At 44.0% G+C, this 21,560-nt stretch overlaps 1 protein-coding gene across 1 annotated transcript; it reads right to left on the bottom strand.

Annotated features, from left to right (window-relative positions):
• Positions 1-1,272: 1,272 nt before the first annotated feature.
• LOC130282626 (oocyte zinc finger protein XlCOF7.1-like) lies at positions 1,273-21,319 on the bottom strand. The gene is made up of 5 exons (XM_056531065.1): positions 21,310-21,319; positions 9,703-9,800; positions 7,560-7,688; positions 4,610-4,721; positions 1,273-2,581 (listed from the first exon to the last, which is right to left on the bottom strand). The coding sequence occupies exons 2-5, from the start codon at positions 9,793-9,795 to the stop codon at positions 1,467-1,469; spliced, it is 1,449 nt and encodes a 482-aa protein (XP_056387040.1). The 5' UTR covers positions 9,796-9,800; positions 21,310-21,319; the 3' UTR covers positions 1,273-1,466.
• Between the last annotated feature and the right edge of the window lie 241 nt (positions 21,320-21,560).

Here is a 21,560-nt window from a genome sequence, read left to right as displayed (position 1 = left end):
ATTCACACTAATGTTAAGTTCACACCGCGGAATTACACTCGGGGAACTCCATAGTGTGAACGCACCCTAGTTCTACTATTTTCTCTCTCTTATATAGTAGTTATACACCTCCCCTCCAGCTCTATCTGTATACTGCTGCTATCTGTATGGGATCAGGATATATAGTAGTTATACACCTCCCTCCAGCTCTATCTGTATACTGCTGCTATCTCTATGGGATCAGGATATATAGTAGTTATACACCTCCCTCCAGCTCTATCTGTATACTGCTGCTATCTGTATGGGATCAGGATATATAGTAGTTATACACCTCTCCTCCAGCTCTATCTGTATACTGCTGCTACCTCTATGGGATCAGGATATATAGTAGTTCTACACCTCCCCTCCAGCTCTGTCTGTATACTGCTACTATCTCAATGGGATCAGGATATATAGTAGTTATACACCTCCCCTCCAGCTCTGTCTGTATACTGCTGCTATCTATATGGGATCAGGATATATAGTAGTTATACACCTCCCCTCCAGCTCTATCTGTATACTGCTGCTATCTATATGGGATCAGGATATATAGTAGTTATACACCTCCCCTCCAGCTCTATCTGTATACTGCTGCTATCTATATGGGATCAGGATATATAGTAGTTATACACCTCCCCTCCAGCTCTATCTGTATACTGCTGCTATCTATATGGGATCAGGATATATAGTAGTTATACACCTCCCTCCAGCTCTATCTGTATACTGCTATCTCTATGGGATCTGGATATATAGTAGTTATACACCTCCCCTCCAGCTCTATCTGTATACTGCTATCTATATGGGATCAGGATATATAGTAGTTATACACCTCCCCTCCAGCTCTATCTGTATACTGCTGCTATCTGTATGGGATCAGGATATCGAGTAGTTATACACCTCCCTCCAGCTCTATCTGTATACTGCTACTATCTCTATGGGATCTGGATATATAGTAGTTATACACCTCCCCTCCAGCTCTATCTGTATACTGCTGCTATCTATATGGGATCAGGATATATAGTTATACACTACTACAATTATTTCATAAAGGAATAGGAATCAGTATGGCTGAAAACTCCATGCCTGCCACTTCAGCTAAAACAGGTAAGCACAAGGCATACACAAGAACGTCTACATCACTGGTCTTCAACCTGCGGACCTCCAGATGTTGCAAAACTACAACTCCCAGCATGCCCGGACAGCCGTTGGCTGTCCGGGCATGCTGGGAGTTGTAGTTTTGCAACATCTGGAGGTCCGCAGGTTGGAAACCACTGCTCTACATTATTCTCTAATAATAATAATAATAATAATAAACAAAAAAGAAAAACAACAACATTTCCCAGAGAGCTTCTTGAAAACTGGTTTGACTGTTGGGGGTCCTGATATGACATTCGGTGTCCCCACAAAGGTCTAGTCCTGAAGATTACGGCTTATAGTCCGGTCTGAGATCATTTCTCCCCGAGATGTATTAACATGTGCCACCTATAATCCGCCCCTCGCTTGTAGCATTTCCCGCACTCCGCGCAGCAGAACGTTTCCTTCGTCTTCGGCCGGTGGACTCTCAAGTGCTGCGTGAGATTACTCTTAGACATAAAACGTTTCCCGCACTCGGGGCAGGCGTGGGGTTTCTCTCCCGTGTGAATGCTGAGGTGCCGCTGGAGATTGTTCTTTTGCCCGAAAGATTTCCCGCACTCGGCACACGAATAAGAAGCCTTTCCAGCGTGTAGTTTCATGTGCGCCAGGATGGCGGCCTCGCTGCCGAAAGATTTCCCACATTCCTGACAGGAGAACGTCTTCCTTCCCGTGTGGTTCATCTGATGGCTGATGAGCTGAGACTTGAAGACGAATTGTTGCCCGCACTGCGAACATACCAGCGGCTTCTGGATCTTCTGGTGGACCAGGACGGGTGGTTTCGATGACACGCGCTTACCGCGCTCCGAGCTTGTAAACACTTTCTGTGCCGTCTGGTGCCGAGCCTGTTTTAACCCATTAGGGGAACATTTTGTACCATCTTGATCCGCATCATCTGCGTTGGGGTGAACCATCTCAGATACGTTCAGTCTTCTACCTTCGCTCAGCGCGTGTGTCGGGGGGGCATCATTGTCCACGTCACGTAGGTCGTCTTCTTCGCTGGGGTCCGGTTTGACCTTAACGTGGGACGTGGATGAATAATTATCCGTATCTCTAAGGATTTCTTCCTCCTTTACGTTCCTTAGGACAGATTCCTCTTCATCCGAGAAAGATTCTTCCTTAATCTGACTAGTTATGTGCCGAAAATGATCCGCCGGAGCGGAGGAGACCTCAGCCTCGTCCCCGGACACAGGTTCTTCCTTAATGTTGAGCGACGATAGTTCTTCCGTTTCATACGTGGTAGGGATGTGACCCCCATCGTTCGCATCTTGTCCTACCTTAACACGAACCTGTGTATATTCCGCAGATCTGTCCGTAAGACCATCTTGGAGGTTTCCTTCGCCGCAGGAATTCAGCGTCACCGTTATGTTCCAAGAAGATTTCTTCTCGCTCTTAACATCTCCAGGGCACCTAGAAGTGATGTCCGGCTCATCTGATGGACCAAAATGGAAATAGAATTGATGTTAGATAAGGGTTTCCTTAACCATTGGGCCTACAGCTGTTGCAAAACTACAACTCCCAGTATAACCTCAGCTCCCACAATGCATTGCTCTCTAGGAACCAGCACGTGAAACATGTATCCTGCTCGTAACGCCACAAATGAAGCCCTGGCCATGGAGTTGTTGGGTTCACTACTCTGCTGTCATGGATGTTGTGTTTCTCTATGACAGTGTATCCAAAGAATTGTGCCTCCAGCTGTTGCAAATCTAGTAGTTCCAGTATAACCTTAGCGCCCACAATGCACTGCTCTCTAGGAACCAGCACGTGAAACATGTATCCTGCTCGTAACGCCACAAATGAAGCCCTGGCAAGGGAGCTGTTGGGGTCACTGCTCCGCAGTCATGGATGTTGTGGGTCTCTATTACTGTGTATCCTAAGCATCGTGCCTCCAGCTGTTGCAAAACAACAACTTCCAGCATGCCCGGACAGCCGTTGGCTGTCCGGGCATGCTGGGAGTTGTAGTTTTGCAACAGCTGAGAGCACAGTGGTCGGGAAAACCGTACACACTGGGTGTTCATGTTGTTGAGGTGGCTCGGACAGTGTTTTGCGCTGAGGGGGTCCCCTTTAAAGAGGACTTGTCATGTCAATAAAGGGGTATTCCAGCTTACAAAAAAATACCCCCCCCCCCGCCATCCACTGGATAGGAGATAAGAGTCTGATCACAAGGGGGCCCAACCACTGGGATCCCTGGGATCTCTCTCTAAACTGCTGAGGAGCTCCCACCTTTTGAGACAGACCCAGACCTGCCTCAACAGCGACGGGCCGCTTCATCAACATCTAGCCACAGCGGTGTCCCACCTCAATTGGCGATTGGCTGAGCGGACGCCCCTGCCAAGACAAGTCCATTTTGGAAGGTGAGGAGGAGAGTTGGGCAGGGGTGCCCGAGATCGGAATGTCCTTTTTTTTTTTTTTTTTCTTCTTTTTTTAACAGAGGCTGTTTGAAAATCTGGCACATCTTAGACTGGGTTCACACTACGATTTGTAACTATGGTTCCCGTATACGGCTGGGAGGAGGGGGGTCGGGCTTAATTGTGGCGCCCGCACTCAGCCGTATTCGGGGACCGTATTTAATGCATGTCTATGAGCCGACCGGAGTGAACCGCAGCCTCCGGTCGGCTGCTTTTTTTGGCCACGTTTTCAACCACGTTTTTGCCTGCGGTCGGGAAACCGCATACGGCCGAAAACGCAGCTTACCGGAGGCTGCGGTTCACTCCAGTCGGCTCATAGACATACATTAACTACGGTTCCCTTATACGGCTGAGTGCGGGCGCCGCGATTAAGCCCCACCCCCCCTCCTCCCAGCCGTATACAGGAACCGTAGTTGCAAACCGTAGTGTGAACCCAGCCTTACACTGTTTTTGGTGCAATTTTTTCGAATCAACTGGTGCCAGAAAATTTACAAAGATTTGTAAATTACTTCTATTAAAAAATCTTAATCCTTCCAGTACTTAGTTGCTGAATACTACAGAGGAAATTATTTTCTTTTTGGAACTCTTTTCTGTCACGAACACCGTGCTCTCTGCTGACACCTCTGTCCATGTCAGGAACTGTCCAGATCAGGAGAGGTTTGCTTTGGGGATTTTCTCCTGCTCTGGACAGTTCCTAAAATGGACAGAGGTGTCAGCAGAGAGCACTGTGGTCAGACTGAAAATAATAATTTCCTCTGTAGTATTCAGCAGCCAATAAGTGCTGGAAGGATTAAGATTTTTTAATAGAAGTAATATACAAATCTGTTTAACTTTCTGGCATTAGTTGATTTAAAAAAAAAAAAAATGTTTTCCAATGGAGTACCCCTTTAAGCCCCACACCTGTGACCAGTACTTTTTTCATTTGTAGTTTTGCAACAGCTGGAGGAACACTTGGTGGGAAATCGCTGTTTTAGTGACATGACGGCTTCTATCATTGTTACGGGATGTTAGAAAGGAAGATGAGTAAGAAGGACAATGCAGATTTATAAGACCTGGAGATGAGCCGCGCTCTAGAAATGGCTTCTTACCGATCGAGGAGCGGACGGTCTGACGATCATTCTGCGCTACGTCCTCCAAAATATCTTTTCTCGTATCCACCGACCTCTACACAAATGGAAAGATGGTGACACCATGTGACAAGGAGAACAGACACACAATTACGTAGAAAGCTATAAGAAAAATAAATTAATAAATAAAAAATAGTAAAAAATAAAAATAAAATAAATGTATATATATGTGTGTTAAATAAATAAATATCTAAATAAATACAAATAAATAAATAAGTCGCTCAGGTTTATCGTGCACCTATCATAAAACAAAAAACAAATAAACAAATAAAAGTTTGGACACGTCAAAAGTTTTGATTAGTCAGAAACTCCACTGATCTCCTCTCTACGGCCCCGTAGAGACTTATGATGGGACAGAGATCGCTGTGAGCCAGGGATTAAAATACTTAACCCCTTAAGGACCGGAGGTTTTTCCGTTTTTGCATTTTCGTTTTTTGCTCCTTGCCTTTAAAAAATCATAACTCTTTCAAATTTACACCTAAAAATCCATATGATGGCTTATTTTTTGCGCCACCAATTCTACTTTGTAATGACGTCAGTCATTTTGCCCAAAAATCTATGGTGAAGCGGGAAAAAAAATCATTGTGCGACAAAATTGAAAAAAAAACGCTGTTTTGTAACTTTTGGGGGCTTCCGTTTCTACGTAGTAAATTTTTCGGTAAAAATGACACCTGATATGTATTCTGTAGGTCCATACGATTAAAATGATACCCTACTTATATAGGTTTGATTTTGTCGGACTTTTGGAAAAAATCATAACTACATGCAGGAAAATTAATACGTTTAAAATTGTCATCTTCTGACCCCTATAACTTTTTTATTTTTCCGTGTATGGGGCGGTATGAGGGCTCATTTTTTGCGCCGTGATCTGAAGTTTTTAACGGTACCATTTTTGCATTGATAGGACTTATTGATCACTTTTTATTCATTTTTAAATGATATAAAAAGTGACCAAAAATGCACTATTTTGGACTTTGGAATTTTTTTTGCGCGCACGCCATTGACCGAGCGGTTTAATTAATGATATATTTTTATAATTCGGACATTTCCGCACGCGGTGATACCACATATGTTTATTTTTATTTTTATTTACACTGTGTTTTTTTTTTTATTGGAAAAGGGGGGTGATTCAAACTTTTAATAGGGGAGGAGTTAAATGATCTTTATTCACTTTTTTTTTTCACTTTTTTTTTGCAGTGTTATAGCTCCCATAGGGACCTATAACACTGCACACACTGATCTCTTATACTGATCATTATTATCCCATAGGGACCTATAACACTGCACACACTGATCTCTTATACTGATCATTGTTATCCCATAGGGACCTATAACACTGCACACACTGATCTCATATACTGATCATTGTTATCCCATAGGGACCTATAACACTGCACACACTGATCTTCTATGTTGATCACTGGTTTCTCATAAGAAACCAGTGATCAACGATTCTGCCGCATGACTGCTCATGCCTGGATCTCAGGCACTGAGCAGTCATTGGGCGATCGGACAGAGAGGAGGCAGGTAGGGACCCTCCCGCTGTCCTGTCAGCTGTTCGGGATGCCGCGATTAGCCGTGGCTATCCCGAACAGCTCGACTGAGCTAGCCGGGAACTTTCACTTTCACTTTTAGCCGCGCGGCTCAGCTTTGAGCGCGCGGCTAAAGGGTTAATAGCGCGCGGCGCCGCGATCGGCGCTGCGCGCTATTAGAGGCGGGTCCCGGCTTCACTATGACGCCGGGCCCGCCATGATATGACGCGGGGTTACTGTGTAACCCCACGTTATATCAGGAGAGAAGGACCAATGACGTACCGATACGTCCTTGGTCCTTAAGGGGTTAAAGGGGTACTCCGGTGGAAAACTTTTTTTTTTTTTTTTTATCAACTGGTGCCAGAAAGTTAAACAGATTTGTAAATGACTTCTATTAAAAAATCTTTATCCTTCCAGTACTTATTTGCTGCTGAATACTACAGAGGAAATGGTTTTCTTTTTGGAACACAGAGCTCTCTGCTGACATCACGAGTACAGTGCTCTCTGCTGACATCTCTGTCCATTTTAGGAACTGTCCAGAGCAGGAGAAAATCCCCATAGCAAACATATGCTGCTCTGGACAGTTCCTAAAATGGACAGAGATGTCAGCAGAGAGCACTGTACTCGTGATGTCAGCAGAGAGCTCTATGTTTCAAAAAGAAAATCATTTCCTCTGTAGTATTCAGCAGCTAATAAGTAGTGGAAGGATTAATATTTTTAATAGAAGTCATTTACAAATCTGTTTAACTTTCTGGCACCAGTTGATAAAAAAAAAAAAAATAAAAAAAAAATTTTCACTAGAGTACCCCTTTAAAGGGATACTTTGCCCCTAGACTAGATAAAATGTCTGATGGCAGGGGTCCTGCTGGGGACCCCCGGGATCTCCCTGCTGCACCCGGTGTTCGTTTAGAGCGTCGGGTGCAGTGCTGGAGACTCGTGGCGTCACGGCCATGCCCCGCTCGTGAGGTCACGCCCCCTCAATGCAAGTCTATGGGAGGGGGCGTGACTGTCGTCACGCCCCCTCCCATAGACTTGCATTGAGCTGGCATGGTCGTGACCTTACGAGCGGGGCGTGATGTTTCAAGCCTCCGCCCAGAATCTCATGTCATCCGTGTCTGGGCTGTCGCAGCAGAGATCATGAGGGTCGCCAGCGCCGATCAGACATCTTATCCTTTGGATAGGGGATAAGATGTCTAGGGGCAGTGTGCGCTTATCCTGGCCCATTCTGCCGACCAATGGAGGTCTCAGGACTCAGACCCCGACTGATCAGAACTTTTTACATGTCCTGACCACACTGATCCCGACCCCCTCCTCTCCGTGTATTATGTCCCAGCAGTTCTCACCTCTCCCGACAGCAGCTCCACCATCTTGTGGATGAGATCCAGGATCTTCTCTTTGTCATTTCTCGTCGGTGCTGGTGGCGGCGGATCGATGACGACGCAGCCACCGGACCTTTTCACTACAACATCGTCCTGTGCAGAAGAAGACGACAACTCACCTGTTGTTCCAAATGTACATAAAATTGTATTTGCTTCTACATGGACAGTACCGCCTCCCCCCCCCCCCCCCCATGCGTTCCAAATAAGGCTGGGTTCACATCACGTTTTTGCCATACTGTTTTCAATCCGTTTTTCTAAAGAAAACGGTATGGCAAAAAAACGGATGGAACAGTATGGGAAAAAGTAAACCGTATGGGTTTTTAAACAGTATACTGTTTTTAAAAGTGCATACAGTTCCGTCAGTTTTTATTAAAAAAAAAACATAAGTTTTTGAAAATTTTGTCCATTTTTAATGGGAGGGGTCTTGGGTGGGGACTTTAGGATTCAAATGCGCATGTGCAAAGTAAAATCGTATACATTTTTCCCGTATGGAACCGTATACATGTGTGTTTCCCATTGACGTCCATGTTAAAAAAAAACGTATGCGGTTGCAGTATGGTTTTTAAACCGGAGACAAAATCGTGGTTAACCACGGTACTGCAACCGCATAAGTTTTTTTATAACATGGACGTCAATGGGAAACGCACATGTATACGGATCCATATGGGAAAAACGTATAAGTTTTTACTTGGCACATGCGTATTTGAATCCTAAAGTCCCCACCCAAGACCCCTCCCATTAAAAATGGACAACATTTTCAAAAACTTATGTTTTTTTTTTTTTTTTTTTATAAAAACTGACGGAACTGTATGCACTTTTAAAAACAGTATACATTTTTAAAAACGCATACGGCTTACTTTTTCCATACTGTTCCATCGTTTTTTTTGCCATACGGATTTCTTTAGAAAAACGGATCGAAAACAGTATAGCAAAAACGTGATGTGAACCCAGCCTAACAAATTCCGTCAGGGGGGCTCCGCCGTCAAAGATACTTCGGCGGTAGGACCGCGGGGCACTGCACCGTCACCATTGACCGCTATGCAGTACTCGCAGAATTCCGCGCAAAGAATGAACATGTTCTTTCTTTGCGCTGAAATTCCACAGTGTGATCGGGTCTCGCGGAAGACCCGTTCACGCTGACTGGAATGTTCACTGCGTGGAATTCTACTCGCCGAATTCCGCAGTGTGAACATACCCTATGGAGCTTTTCTTCAACTTTATTCCATTAAAAAGTTGTCTGGAGACTGAAGCACTTTCCAGCACGAAACGTCTGTTGCCTCCGCACTTGCCTGTCTCCCCTACATCACGCCCGTAACTTGGTAACGGAATAAAGTTGAAGAAAAGCGACATAAAGGGGTGAGTGCCGCATGTTCTTCTATTTGTCTGAATATGTGACGTTCTGGATTGCTGCAAAATATCGTGGAGCGCCCCCTAGAGTTGCACATTTTGGTCATGTACCAGTGTTTTAAAGGGGTACTCCGTCCCTAGACATCTTATCTCTATCCAAAGGATAGGGGATAAGATGTCTGATTGCAGAGCACCCCTGCGATCTTGGCTGCGGCACCCCAGACATCCGGTGCACAGAGTGAACTTAGCTCCGTGACGCATGACTGCCGATGCGAGGGGGAGGCTCCTGACATCACGGTCACGCCCCACTCAAGACGTCACGGCCACGCCCCCTCAATGCAAGTCTATGGGAGGGGGCGTGACAGCTGTCACGCCCCCTCCCATAGACTTACATTGAGGGGGCGTGGCCGTGATGTCACGAGACTCCGGCGCTGCACCCGACGCTCGCTCTTGTGACCCTACCCCTACTGTTATTTTTCCCATCCACAGATGGAAAACATATGGGGCTTGTTAATTTTATTTTTGCGCCACCAATAATCTTTGTATTGACATCTTCATTTTACCATAAAAATCTCACGGCGCAACGAACAAAGTATCAGCCGCGGCCGCCGCTCACCTTCTTCAGGGTTTATAGCTTCACAATATTACATATAACCAGCTGCATCATCTACTGGAGCCTATTAGACACCGTCCCCCATGATTTACACTGCAGCACCGCCAGAGGTAATGGAGAGTAGAGAACAATCCCCAAAGGTCTCACCTGGCCGGTCAACAAGTGGATGATGTCCAAGGTCACCCTCAGGATCTTCTCCACCACCACAGGGCGCTCGGGGGTCGTACTGGACGTCACCATAGGACCTGGAGAATAAACATGAAGCGCCATAACCCGCTGTACGGTACTGATGGTGTCATAATGGTCCGGTGCATACAGCTACCATAATGTTATAGTCATCTGCTGGACAGCCGCCTGACACTGAGCACACAGTAATAATAACAGTAAACTACAGGGCAGTATATATACCAGCAGTAAGGGCACTACAGGGCAGTATATATACCAGCAGTAAGGGCACTACAGGGCAGTATATATACCAGCAGTAAGGGCACTACAGGGCAGTATATATACCAGCAGTAAGGGCACTACAGGGCAGTATATATACCAGCAGTAAGGTCACTACAGGGCAGTATATATACCAGCAGTAAGGGTACTACAGGGCAGTATATATACCAGCAGTAAGGTCACTACAGGGCAGTATATATACCAGCAGTAAGGTCACTACAGGGCAGTATATATACCAGCAGTAAGGTCACTACAGGGCAGTATATATACCAGCAGTAAGGTCACTACAGGGCAGTATATATACCAGCAGTAAGGGCACTACAGGGCAGTATATATACCAGCAGTAAGGTCACTACAGGGCAGTATATATACCAGCAGTAAGGGCACTACAGGGCAGTATATATACCAGCAGTAAGGGTACTACAGGGCAGTATATATACCAGCAGTAAGGGCACTACAGGGCAGTATATATACCAGCAGTAAGGGCACTACAGGGCAGTATATATACCAGCAGTAAGAGCACTACAGGACAGTATATATACCAGCAGTAAGGGCACTACAGGGCAGTATATATACCAGCAGTAAGGGCACTACAGGGCAGTATATATACCAGCAGTAAGGTCACTACAGGGCAGTATATATACCAGCAGTAAGGGTACTACAGGGCAGTATATATACCAGCAGTAAGGTCACTACAGGGCAGTATATATACCAGCAGTAAGGTCACTACAGGGCAGTATATATACCAGCAGTAAGGTCACTACAGGGCAGTATATATACCAGCAGTAAGGTCACTACAGGGCAGTATATATACCAGCAGTAAGGTCACTACAGGGCAGTATATATACCAGCAGTAAGGTCACTACAGGGCAGTATATATACCAGCAGTAAGGTCACTACAGGGCAGTATATATACCAGCAGTAAGGTCACTACAGGGCAGTATATATACCAGCAGTAAGGTCACTACAGGGCAGTATATATACCAGCAGTAAGGTCACTACAGGGCAGTATATATACCAGCAGTAAGGTCACTACAGGGCAGTATATATACCAGCAGTAAGGGCACTACAGGACAGTATATATACCAGCAGTAAGGGTACTACAGGGCAGTATATATACCAGCAGTAAGGTCACTACAGGGCAGTATATATACCAGCAGTAAGGTCACTACAGGGCAGTATATATACCAGCAGTAAGGTCACTACAGGGCAGTATATATACCAGCAGTAAGGTCACTACAGGGCAGTATATATACCAGCAGTAAGGTCACTACAGGGCAGTATATATACCAGCAGTAAGGTCACTACAGGGCAGTATATATACCAGCAGTAAGGTCACTACAGGGCAGTATATATACCAGCAGTAAGGTCACTACAGGGCAGTATATATACCAGCAGTAAGGGCACTACAGGACAGTATATATACCAGCAGTAAGGGTACTACAGGGCAGTATACAGCTATATACCAGCAGTCAGAGCAGTATACAGCTATATACCAACAGTCAGAGCAGTATACAGCAATATATACCAGCAGTCAGAGCAGTATACAGCTATATATATCAGCAGTCAGGACAGTATACAGCTATACATACCAGCAGTCAGGACAGTATACAGCTATATATACCAGCAGTCAGGACAGTATACAGCTATATATACCAGCAGTCAGGGCAGTATACAGCTATATATACACCAGCAGTCAGAGCAGTATACAGCTATATATACACCAGCAGTCAGAGCAGTATACAGCTATATATACCAGCAGTCAGGACAGTATACAGCTATATATACACCAGCAGTCAGGGCAGTATACAGCTATATATACCAGCAGTCAGGACAGTATACAGCTATATATATCAGCAGTCAGGACAGTATACAGCTATATATACACCAGCAGTCAGGGCAGTATACAGCTATACATACCAGCAGTCAGGGCAGTATACAGCTATATATACCAGCAGTCAGGGCAGTATACAGCTATATATACACCAGCAGTCAGGGCAGTATACAGCTATATATACCAGCAGTCAGGACAGTATACAGCTATATATACACCAGCAGTCAGGACAGTATACAGCTATATATACACCAGCAGTCAGGGCAGTATACAGCTATATATACCAGCAGTCAGGACAGTATACAGCTATATATACACCAGCAGTCAGGACAGTATACAGCTATATATACCAGCAGTCAGGACAGTATACAGCTATATATACCAGCAGTCAGGGCAGTATACAGCTATATATACCAGCAGTCAGGACAGTATACAGCTATATATACACCAGCAGTCAGGACAGTATACAGCTATATATACCAGCAGTCAGGGCAGTATACAGCTATATATACACCAGCAGTCAGGGCAGTATACAGCTATATATACACCAGCAGTCAGGGCAGTATACAGCTATATATATCAGCAGTCAGGACAGTATACAGCTATATATACCAGCAGTCAGGGCAGTATACAGCTATATATACACCAGCAGTCAGGGCAGTATACAGCTATATATACCAGCAGTCAGGACAGTATACAGCTATATATACACCAGCAGTCAGGGCAGTATACAGCTATACATACCAGCAGTCAGGACAGTATACAGCTATATATACACCAGCAGTCAGGGCAGTATACAGCTATACATACCAGCAGTCAGGACAGTATACAGCTATATATACCAGCAGTCAGGACAGTATACAGCTATATATACACCAGCAGTCAGGGCAGTATACAGCTATACATACCAGCAGTCAGGACAGTATACAGCTATATATACACCAGCAGTCAGGACAGTATACAGCTATATATACACCAGCAGTCAGGGCAGTATACAGCTATACATACCAGCAGTCAGGACAGTATACAGCTATATATACCAGCAGTCAGGACAGTATACAGCTATATATACACCAGCAGTCAGGGCAGTATACAGCTATATATACACCAGCAGTCAGGGCAGTATACAGCTATATATACCAGCAGTCAGGACAGTATACAGCTATATATACACCAGCAGTCAGGGCAGTATACAGCTATATATACACCAGCAGTCAGGGCAGTATACAGCTATATATACCAGCAGTCAGGGCAGTATACAGCTATATATACACCAGCAGTCAGGGCAGTATACAGCTATATATACCAGCAGTCAGGGCAGTATACAGCTATATATACACCAGCAGTCAGGGCAGTATACAGCTATATATACACCAGCAGTCAGGGCAGTATACAGCTATATATACCAGCAGTCAGGACAGTATACAGCTATATATACACCAGCAGTCAGGACAGTATACAGCTATATATACACCAGCAGTCAGAGCAGTATACAGCTATATATACACCAGCAGTCAAGGCAGTATACAGCTATATATACCAGCAGTCAGGACAGTATACAGCTATATATACCAGCAGTCAGGACAGTATACAGCTATATATACACCAGCAGTCAGGACAGTATACAGCTATATATACACCAGCAGTCAGGGCAGTATACAGCTATATATACCAGCAGTCAGGACAGTATACAGCTATATATACCAGCAGTCAGGGCAGTATACAGCTATATATACACCAGCAGTCAGGGCAGTATACAGCTATATATACCAGCAGTCAGGGCAGTATAAAGCTATATATACCAGCAGTCAGGGCAGTATACAGCTATATATACCAGCAGTCAGGACAGTATACAGCTATATATACACCAGCAGTCAGGACAGTATACAGCTATATATACACCAGCAGTCAGGGCAGTATACAGCTATATATACCAGCAGTCAGGGCAGTATACAGCTATATATACACCAGCAGTCAGGGCAGTATACAGCTATATATACCAGCAGTCAGGACAGTATACAGCTATATATACCAGCAGTCAGGGCAGTATACAGCTATATATACCAGCAGTCAGGACAGTATACAGCTATATATACCAGCAGTCAGGGCAGTATAAAGCTATATATACACCAGCAGTCAGGGCAGTATACAGCTATATACACCAGCAGTCAGAGCAGTATACAGTTATATATACACCAGCAGTCAGGGCAGTATACAGCTATACATACCAGCAGTCAGGGCAGTATACAGCTATATATACACCAGCAGTCAGGGCAGTATACAGCTATACATACCAGCAGTCAGAGCAGTATACAGCTATATATACACCAGCAGTCAGGGCAGTATACAGCTATATACCAGCAGTCAGAGCAGTATACAGCTATATATACACCAGCAGTCAGAGCAGTATACAGCTATACATACCAGCAGTCAGAGCAGTATACAGCTATATATACCAGCAGTCAGGACAGTATACAGCTATATATACACCAGCAGTCAGAGCAGTATACAGCTATATATACACCAGCAGTCAGAGCAGTATACAGCTATACATACCAGCAGTCAGAGCAGTATACAGCTATATATATCAGCAGTCAGGACAGTATACAGCTATATATACACCAGCAGTCAGAGCAGTATACAGCTATACATACCAGCAGTCAGAGCAGTATACAGCTATATATACCAGCAGTCAGGACAGTATACAGCTATATATACCAGCAGTCAGGACAGTATACAGATATACATACCAGCAGTCAGGACAGTATACAGCTATATATACACCAGCAGTCAGGGCAGTATACAGCTATATACACCAGCAGTCAGAGCAGTATACAGTTATATATACCAGCAGTCAGGGCAGTATACAGCTATACATACCAGCAGTCAGGGCAGTATACAGCTATATATACACCAGCAGTCAGGGCAGTATACAGCTATACATACCAGCAGTCAGAGCAGTATACAGCTATATATACACCAGCAGTCAGGGCAGTATACAGCTATATACCAGCAGTCAGAGCAGTATACAGCTATATATACACCAGCAGTCAGAGCAGTATACAGCTATACATACCAGCAGTCAGAGCAGTATACAGCTATATATACCAGCAGTCAGGACAGTATACAGCTATATATACACCAGCAGTCAGAGCAGTATACAGCTATATATACACCAGCAGTCAGAGCAGTATACAGCTATACATACCAGCAGTCAGAGCAGTATACAGCTATATATATCAGCAGTCAGGACAGTATACAGCTATATATACACCAGCAGTCAGAGCAGTATACAGCTATACATACCAGCAGTCAGAGCAGTATACAGCTATATATACCAGCAGTCAGGACAGTATACAGCTATATATACCAGCAGTCAGGACAGTATACAGATATACATACCAGCAGTCAGGACAGTATACAGCTATATATACACCAGCAGTCAGGGCAGTATACAGCTATATATACACCAGCAGTCAGGGCAGTATACAGCTATATATACACCAGCAGTCAGAGCAGTATACAGCTATATATACACCAGCAGTCAGGGCAGTATACAGCTATATATACACCAGCAGTCAGGACAGTATACAGCTATATATACACCAGCATTCAGAGCAGTATACAGCTATATATACACCAGCAGTCAGAGCAGTATACAGCTATATATACACCAGCAGTCAGGGCAGTATACAGCTATATATACCAGCAGTCAGGACAGTATACAGCTATATATACCAGCAGTCAGGACAGTATACAGATATACATACCAGCAGTCAGGACAGTATACAGCTATATATACCAGCAGTCAGGGCAGTATACAGCTATATATACACCAGCAGTCAGGGCAGTATACAGCTATATATACACCAGCAGTCAGGGCAGTATACAGCTATATATACACCAGCAGTCAGAGCAGTATACAGCTATATATACACCAGCAGTCAGGGCAGTATACAGATATATATATACCAGCAGTCAGGGCAGTATACAGCTATATATACCAGCAGTCAGGACAGTATACAGCTATATATACCAGCAGTCAGGGCAGTATACAGCTATATATACACCAGCAGTCAGAGCAGTATACAGCTATATATACCAGCAGTCAGGGCAGTATACAGCTATACATACCAGCAGTCAGGGCAGTATACAGCTATACATACCAGCAGTCAGGGCAATATACAGCTATATATACACCAGCAGTCAGGGCAGTATACAGCTATATATACACCAGCATTCAGAGCAGTATACAGCTATATATACCAGCAGTCAGGACAGTATACAGCTATACATACCAGCAGTCAGGACAGTATACAGCTATACATACCAGCAGTCAGAGCAGTATACAGCTATATATACCAGCAGTCAGGACAGTATACAGCTATATATACCAGCAGTCAGGACAGTATACAGCTATATATACCAGCAGTCAGGACAGTATACAGCTATATATACACCAGCAGTCAGGGCAGTATACAGCTATATATACCAGCAGTCAGGGCAGTATACAGCTATATATACACCAGCAGTCAGAGCAGTATACAGCTATACATACACCAGCAGTCAGGGCAGTATACAGCTATATATACCAGCAGTCAGGACAGTATACAGCTATATATATCAGCAGTCAGGACAGTATACAGCTATATATACACCAGCAGTCAGGGCAGTATACAGCTATATATACACCAGCAGTCAGAGCAGTATACAGCTATATATACACCAGCAGTCAGAGCAGTATACAGCTATATATACCAGCAGTCAGGGCAGTATACAGCTATATATACACCAGCAGTCAGGGCAGTATACAGCTATATATACACCAGCAGTCAGGGCAGTATACAGCTATATATACACCAGCATTCAGAGCAGTATACAGCTATACATACCAGCAGTCAGAGCAGTATACAGCTATATATACCAGCAGTCAGGACAGTATACAGCTATATATACCAGCAGTCAGGACAGTATACAGATATACATACCAGCAGTCAGGACAGTATACAGCTATATATACACCAGCAGTCAGGGCAGTATACAGCTATATATACACCAGCAGTCAGGACAGTATACAGCTATATATACACCAGCAGTCAGGGCAGTATACAGCTATATATACACCAGCAGTCAGGGCAGTATACAGCTATATATACACCAGCAGTCAGGACAGTATACAGCTATATATACACCAGCAGTCAGGGCAGTATACAGCTATACATACCAGCAGTCAGGGCAGTATACAGCTATATATACACCAGCAGTCAGGACAGTATACAGCTATATATACACCAGCAGTCAGGACAGTATACAGCTATATATACCAGCAGTCAGGACAGTATACAGCTATATATACCAGCAGTCAGGGCAGTATACAGCTATATATACACCAGCAGTCAGGACAGTATACAGCTATATATACACCAGCAGTCAGGACAGTATACAGCTATATATACCAGCAGTCAGGGCAGTATAAAGCTATATATACACCAGCAGTCAGGGCAGTATACAGCTATATATACACCAGCAATCAGGGCAGTATACAGCTATATATACACCAGCAGTCAGGACAGTATACAGCTATACATACCAGCAGTCAGGACAGTATACAGCTATATATACACCAGCAGTCAGGGCAGTATACAGCTATATATACACCAGCAGTCAGAGCAGTATACAGCTATATATATACACCAGCAGTCAGGGCAGTATACAGCTATATATACACCAGCAGTCAGGGCAGTATACAGCTATATATACACCAGCAGTCAGAGCAGTATACAGCTATACATACCAGCAGTCAGAGCAGTATACAGCTATACATACCAGCAGTCAGGACAGTATACAGCTATACATACCAGCAGTCAGGACAGTATACAGCTATATATACACCAGCAGTCAGGACAGTATACAGCTATACATACCAGCAGTCAGGGCAGTATACAGCTATACATACCAGCAGTCAGGACAGTATACAGCTATATATACCAGCAGTCAGGACAGTATACAGCTATATATACCAGCAGTCAGGACAGTATACAGCTATATATACACCAGCAGTCAGGGCAGTATACAGCTATATATACCAGCAGTCAGGACAGTATACAGCTATATATACCAGCAGTCAGGACAGTATACAGCTATATATACACCAGCAGTCAGGGCAGTATACAGCTATATATACCAGCAGTCAGGACAGTATACAGCTATACATACCAGCAGTCAGGACAGTATACAGCTATACATACCAGCAGTCAGGACAGTATACAGCTATATATACCAGCAGTCAGGACAGTATACAGCTATATATACACCAGCAGTCAGGACAGTATACAGCTATATATACCAGCAGTCAGGACAGTATACAGCTATATATACACCAGCAGTCAGGGCAGTATACAGCTATATATACACCAGCAGTCAGGGCAGTATACAGCTATATATACCAGCAGTCAGGACAGTATACAGCTATATATACCAGCAGTCAGGGCAGTATACAGCTATATATACCAGCAGTCAGGACAGTATACAGCTATATATACCAGCAGTCAGGGCAGTATACAGCTATATATACACCAGCAGTCAGGACAGTATACAGCTATATATACACCAGCAGTCAGGGCAGTATACAGCTATATATACACCAGCAGTCAGGACAGTATACAGCTATATATACACCAGCAGTCAGGGCAGTATACAGCTATATATACACCAGCAGTCAGGGCAGTATACAGCTATATATACCAGCAGTCAGGACAGTATACAGCTATATATACACCAGCAGTCAGGACAGTATACAGCTATATATACACCAGCAGTCAGGACAGTATACAGCTATATATACCAGCAGTCAGGACAGTATACAGCTATATATACCAGCAGTCAGGGCAGTATACAGCTATATATACACCAGCAGTCAGGGCAGTATACAGCTATATATACACCAGCAGTCAGGGCAGTATACAGCTATATACCAGCAGTCAGGGCAGTATACAGCTATATACCAGCAGTCAGGGCAGTATACAGCTATATATACCAGCAGTCAGGGCAGTATACAGCTATATATACACCAGCAGTCAGGGCAGTATACAGCTATATATACACCAGCAGTCAGGGCAGTATACAGCTATATACCAGCAGTCAGGACAGTATACAGCTATATATACCAGCAGTCAGGGCAGTATACAGCTATATATACCAGCAGTCAGGACAGTATACAGCTATATATACCAGCAGTCAGGACAGTATACAGCTATATATACACCAGCAGTCAGGACAGTATACAGCTATATATACACCAGCAGTCAGGACAGTATACAGCTATATATACCAGCAGTCAGGGCAGTATAAAGCTATATATACACCAGCAGTCAGGGCAGTATACAGCTATATATACACCAGCAGTCAGGACAGTATACAGCTATATATACCAGCAGTCAGGACAGTATACAGCTATATATACACCAGCAGTCAGGGCAGTATACAGCTATATATACCAGCAGTCAGGACAGTATACAGCTATACATACCAGCAGTCAGGACAGTATACAGCTATATATACACCAGCAGTCAGGGCAGTATACAGCTATATATACCAGCAGTCAGAGCAGTATACAGCTATACATACCAGCAGTCAGGACAGTATACAGCTATATATACACCAGCAGTCAGGGCAGTATACAGCTATATATACCAGCAGTCAGGACAGTATACAGCTATATATACCAGCAGTCAGGACAGTATACAGCTATACATACCAGCAGTCAGGACAGTATACAGCTATATATACCAGCAGTCAGGACAGTATACAGCTATATATACCAGCAGTCAGGACAGTATACAGATATACACCAGCAGTCAGGACAGTATACAGCTATATATACCAGCAGTCAGGGCAGTATACAGCTATATATACCAGCAGTCAGGGCAGTATACAGCTATATATACACCAGCAGTCAGGACAGTATACAGCTATACATACCAGCAGTCAGGACAGTATACAGCTATACATACCAGCAGTCAGGACAGTATACAGCTATATATACACCAGCAGTCAGGGCAGTATACAGCTATATATACCAGCAGTCAGGACAGTATACAGTTATATATACCAGCAGTCAGGACAGTATACAGTTATATATACCAGCAGTCAGGACAGTATACAGCTATATATACCAGCAGTCAGGACAGTATACAGCTATATATACACCAGCAGTCAGGACAGTATACAGCTATATATACACCAGCAGTCAGGGCAGTATACAGCTATATATACCAGCAGTCAGGACAGTATACAGCTATATATACACCAGCAGTCAGGGCAGTATACAGCTATATATACCAGCAGTCAGGACAGTATACAGCTATATATACACCAGCAGTCAGGGCAGTATACAGCTATATATACCAGCAGTCAGGACAGTATACAGCTATATATACACCAGCAGTCAGGGCAGTATACAGCTATATATACACCAGCAGTCAGGACAGTATACAGCTATATATACACCAGCAGTCAGAGCAGTATACAGCTATATATACCAGCAGTCAGGACAGTATACAGCTATATATACCAGCAGTCAGGGCAGTATACAGCTATATATACCAGCAGTCAGGGCAGTATACAGCTATAACCCAGCAGCAAGGACAGTATACAGCTATATATTAGCAGTCAGGGCACTATATGACAGTATACAGCTATACATACCAGCAGTCAGGACAGTATACAGCTATATATACACCAGCAGTCAGGGCAGTATACAGCTATATATACCAGCAGTCAGGACAGTATACAGTTATATATACCAGCAGTCAGGACAGTATACAGTTATATATACCAGCAGTCAGGACAGTATACAGCTATATATACCAGCAGTCAGGACAGTATACAGCTATATATACACCAGCAGTCAGGACAGTATACAGCTATATATACACCAGCAGTCAGGGCAGTATACAGCTATATATACCAGCAGTCAGGACAGTATACAGCTATATACACCAGCAGTCAGGGCAGTATACAGCTATATATACCAGCAGTCAGGACAGTATACAGCTATATATACACCAGCAGTCAGGGCAGTATACAGCTATATATACCAGCAGTCAGGACAGTATACAGCTATATATACACCAGCAGTCAGGGCAGTATACAGCTATATATACACCAGCAGTCAGGACAGTATACAGCTATATATACACCAGCAGTCAGAGCAGTATACAGCTATATATACCAGCAGTCAGGACAGTATACAGCTATATATACCAGCAGTCAGGGCAGTATACAGCTATATATACCAGCAGTCAGGGCAGTATACAGCTATAACCCAGCAGCAAGGACAGTATACAGCTATATATTAGCAGTCAGGGCACTATATGACAGTATACAGCTATATATTAGCAGTCAGGGCACTATAGGACAGTATACAGCTATATATTAGCGGTCAGGGCACTGTAGGACAGTATACAGCTATATACCAGCAGTCGGGGCACTAAAGGACAGTATACAGCTATATACCAGCAGTCTGGGCACTACAGGACAGTATACAGCTATATACCAGCAGTCGGGGCACTACAGGACAGTATACAGCTATATACCAGCAGTCGGGGCACTATAGGACAGTATACAGCTATATACCAGCAGTCGGGGCACTACAGGACAGTATACAGCTATATATTAGCGGTCAGGGCACTATAGGACAGTATACAGCTATATACCAGCAGTCGGG

The sequence above is a fragment of the Hyla sarda genome, chromosome 7 (genome assembly GCF_029499605.1).
Source record: "Hyla sarda isolate aHylSar1 chromosome 7, aHylSar1.hap1, whole genome shotgun sequence".
NCBI lineage: Eukaryota > Metazoa > Chordata > Amphibia > Anura > Hylidae > Hyla > Hyla sarda.
This window is presented reverse-complemented; position numbering and strand designations above follow the sequence as displayed.

Excerpts from the sequence above, each read along its gene's own strand:
- LOC130282626 (XM_056531065.1), bottom strand. The coding sequence starts at position 9,795 with ATGGTGACGTCCAGTACGACCCCCGAGCGCCCTGTGGTGGTGGAGAAG. Across the intron at positions 7,689-9,702 it reads TCCACTTGTTGACCGGCCAG|GACGATGTTGTAGTGAAAAG; the intron begins GTGAGACCTTTG and ends TCTTCTGCACAG. Across the intron at positions 4,722-7,559 it reads TGGAGCTGCTGTCGGGAGAG|AGGTCGGTGGATACGAGAAA; the intron begins GTGAGAACTGCT and ends CCATTTGTGTAG.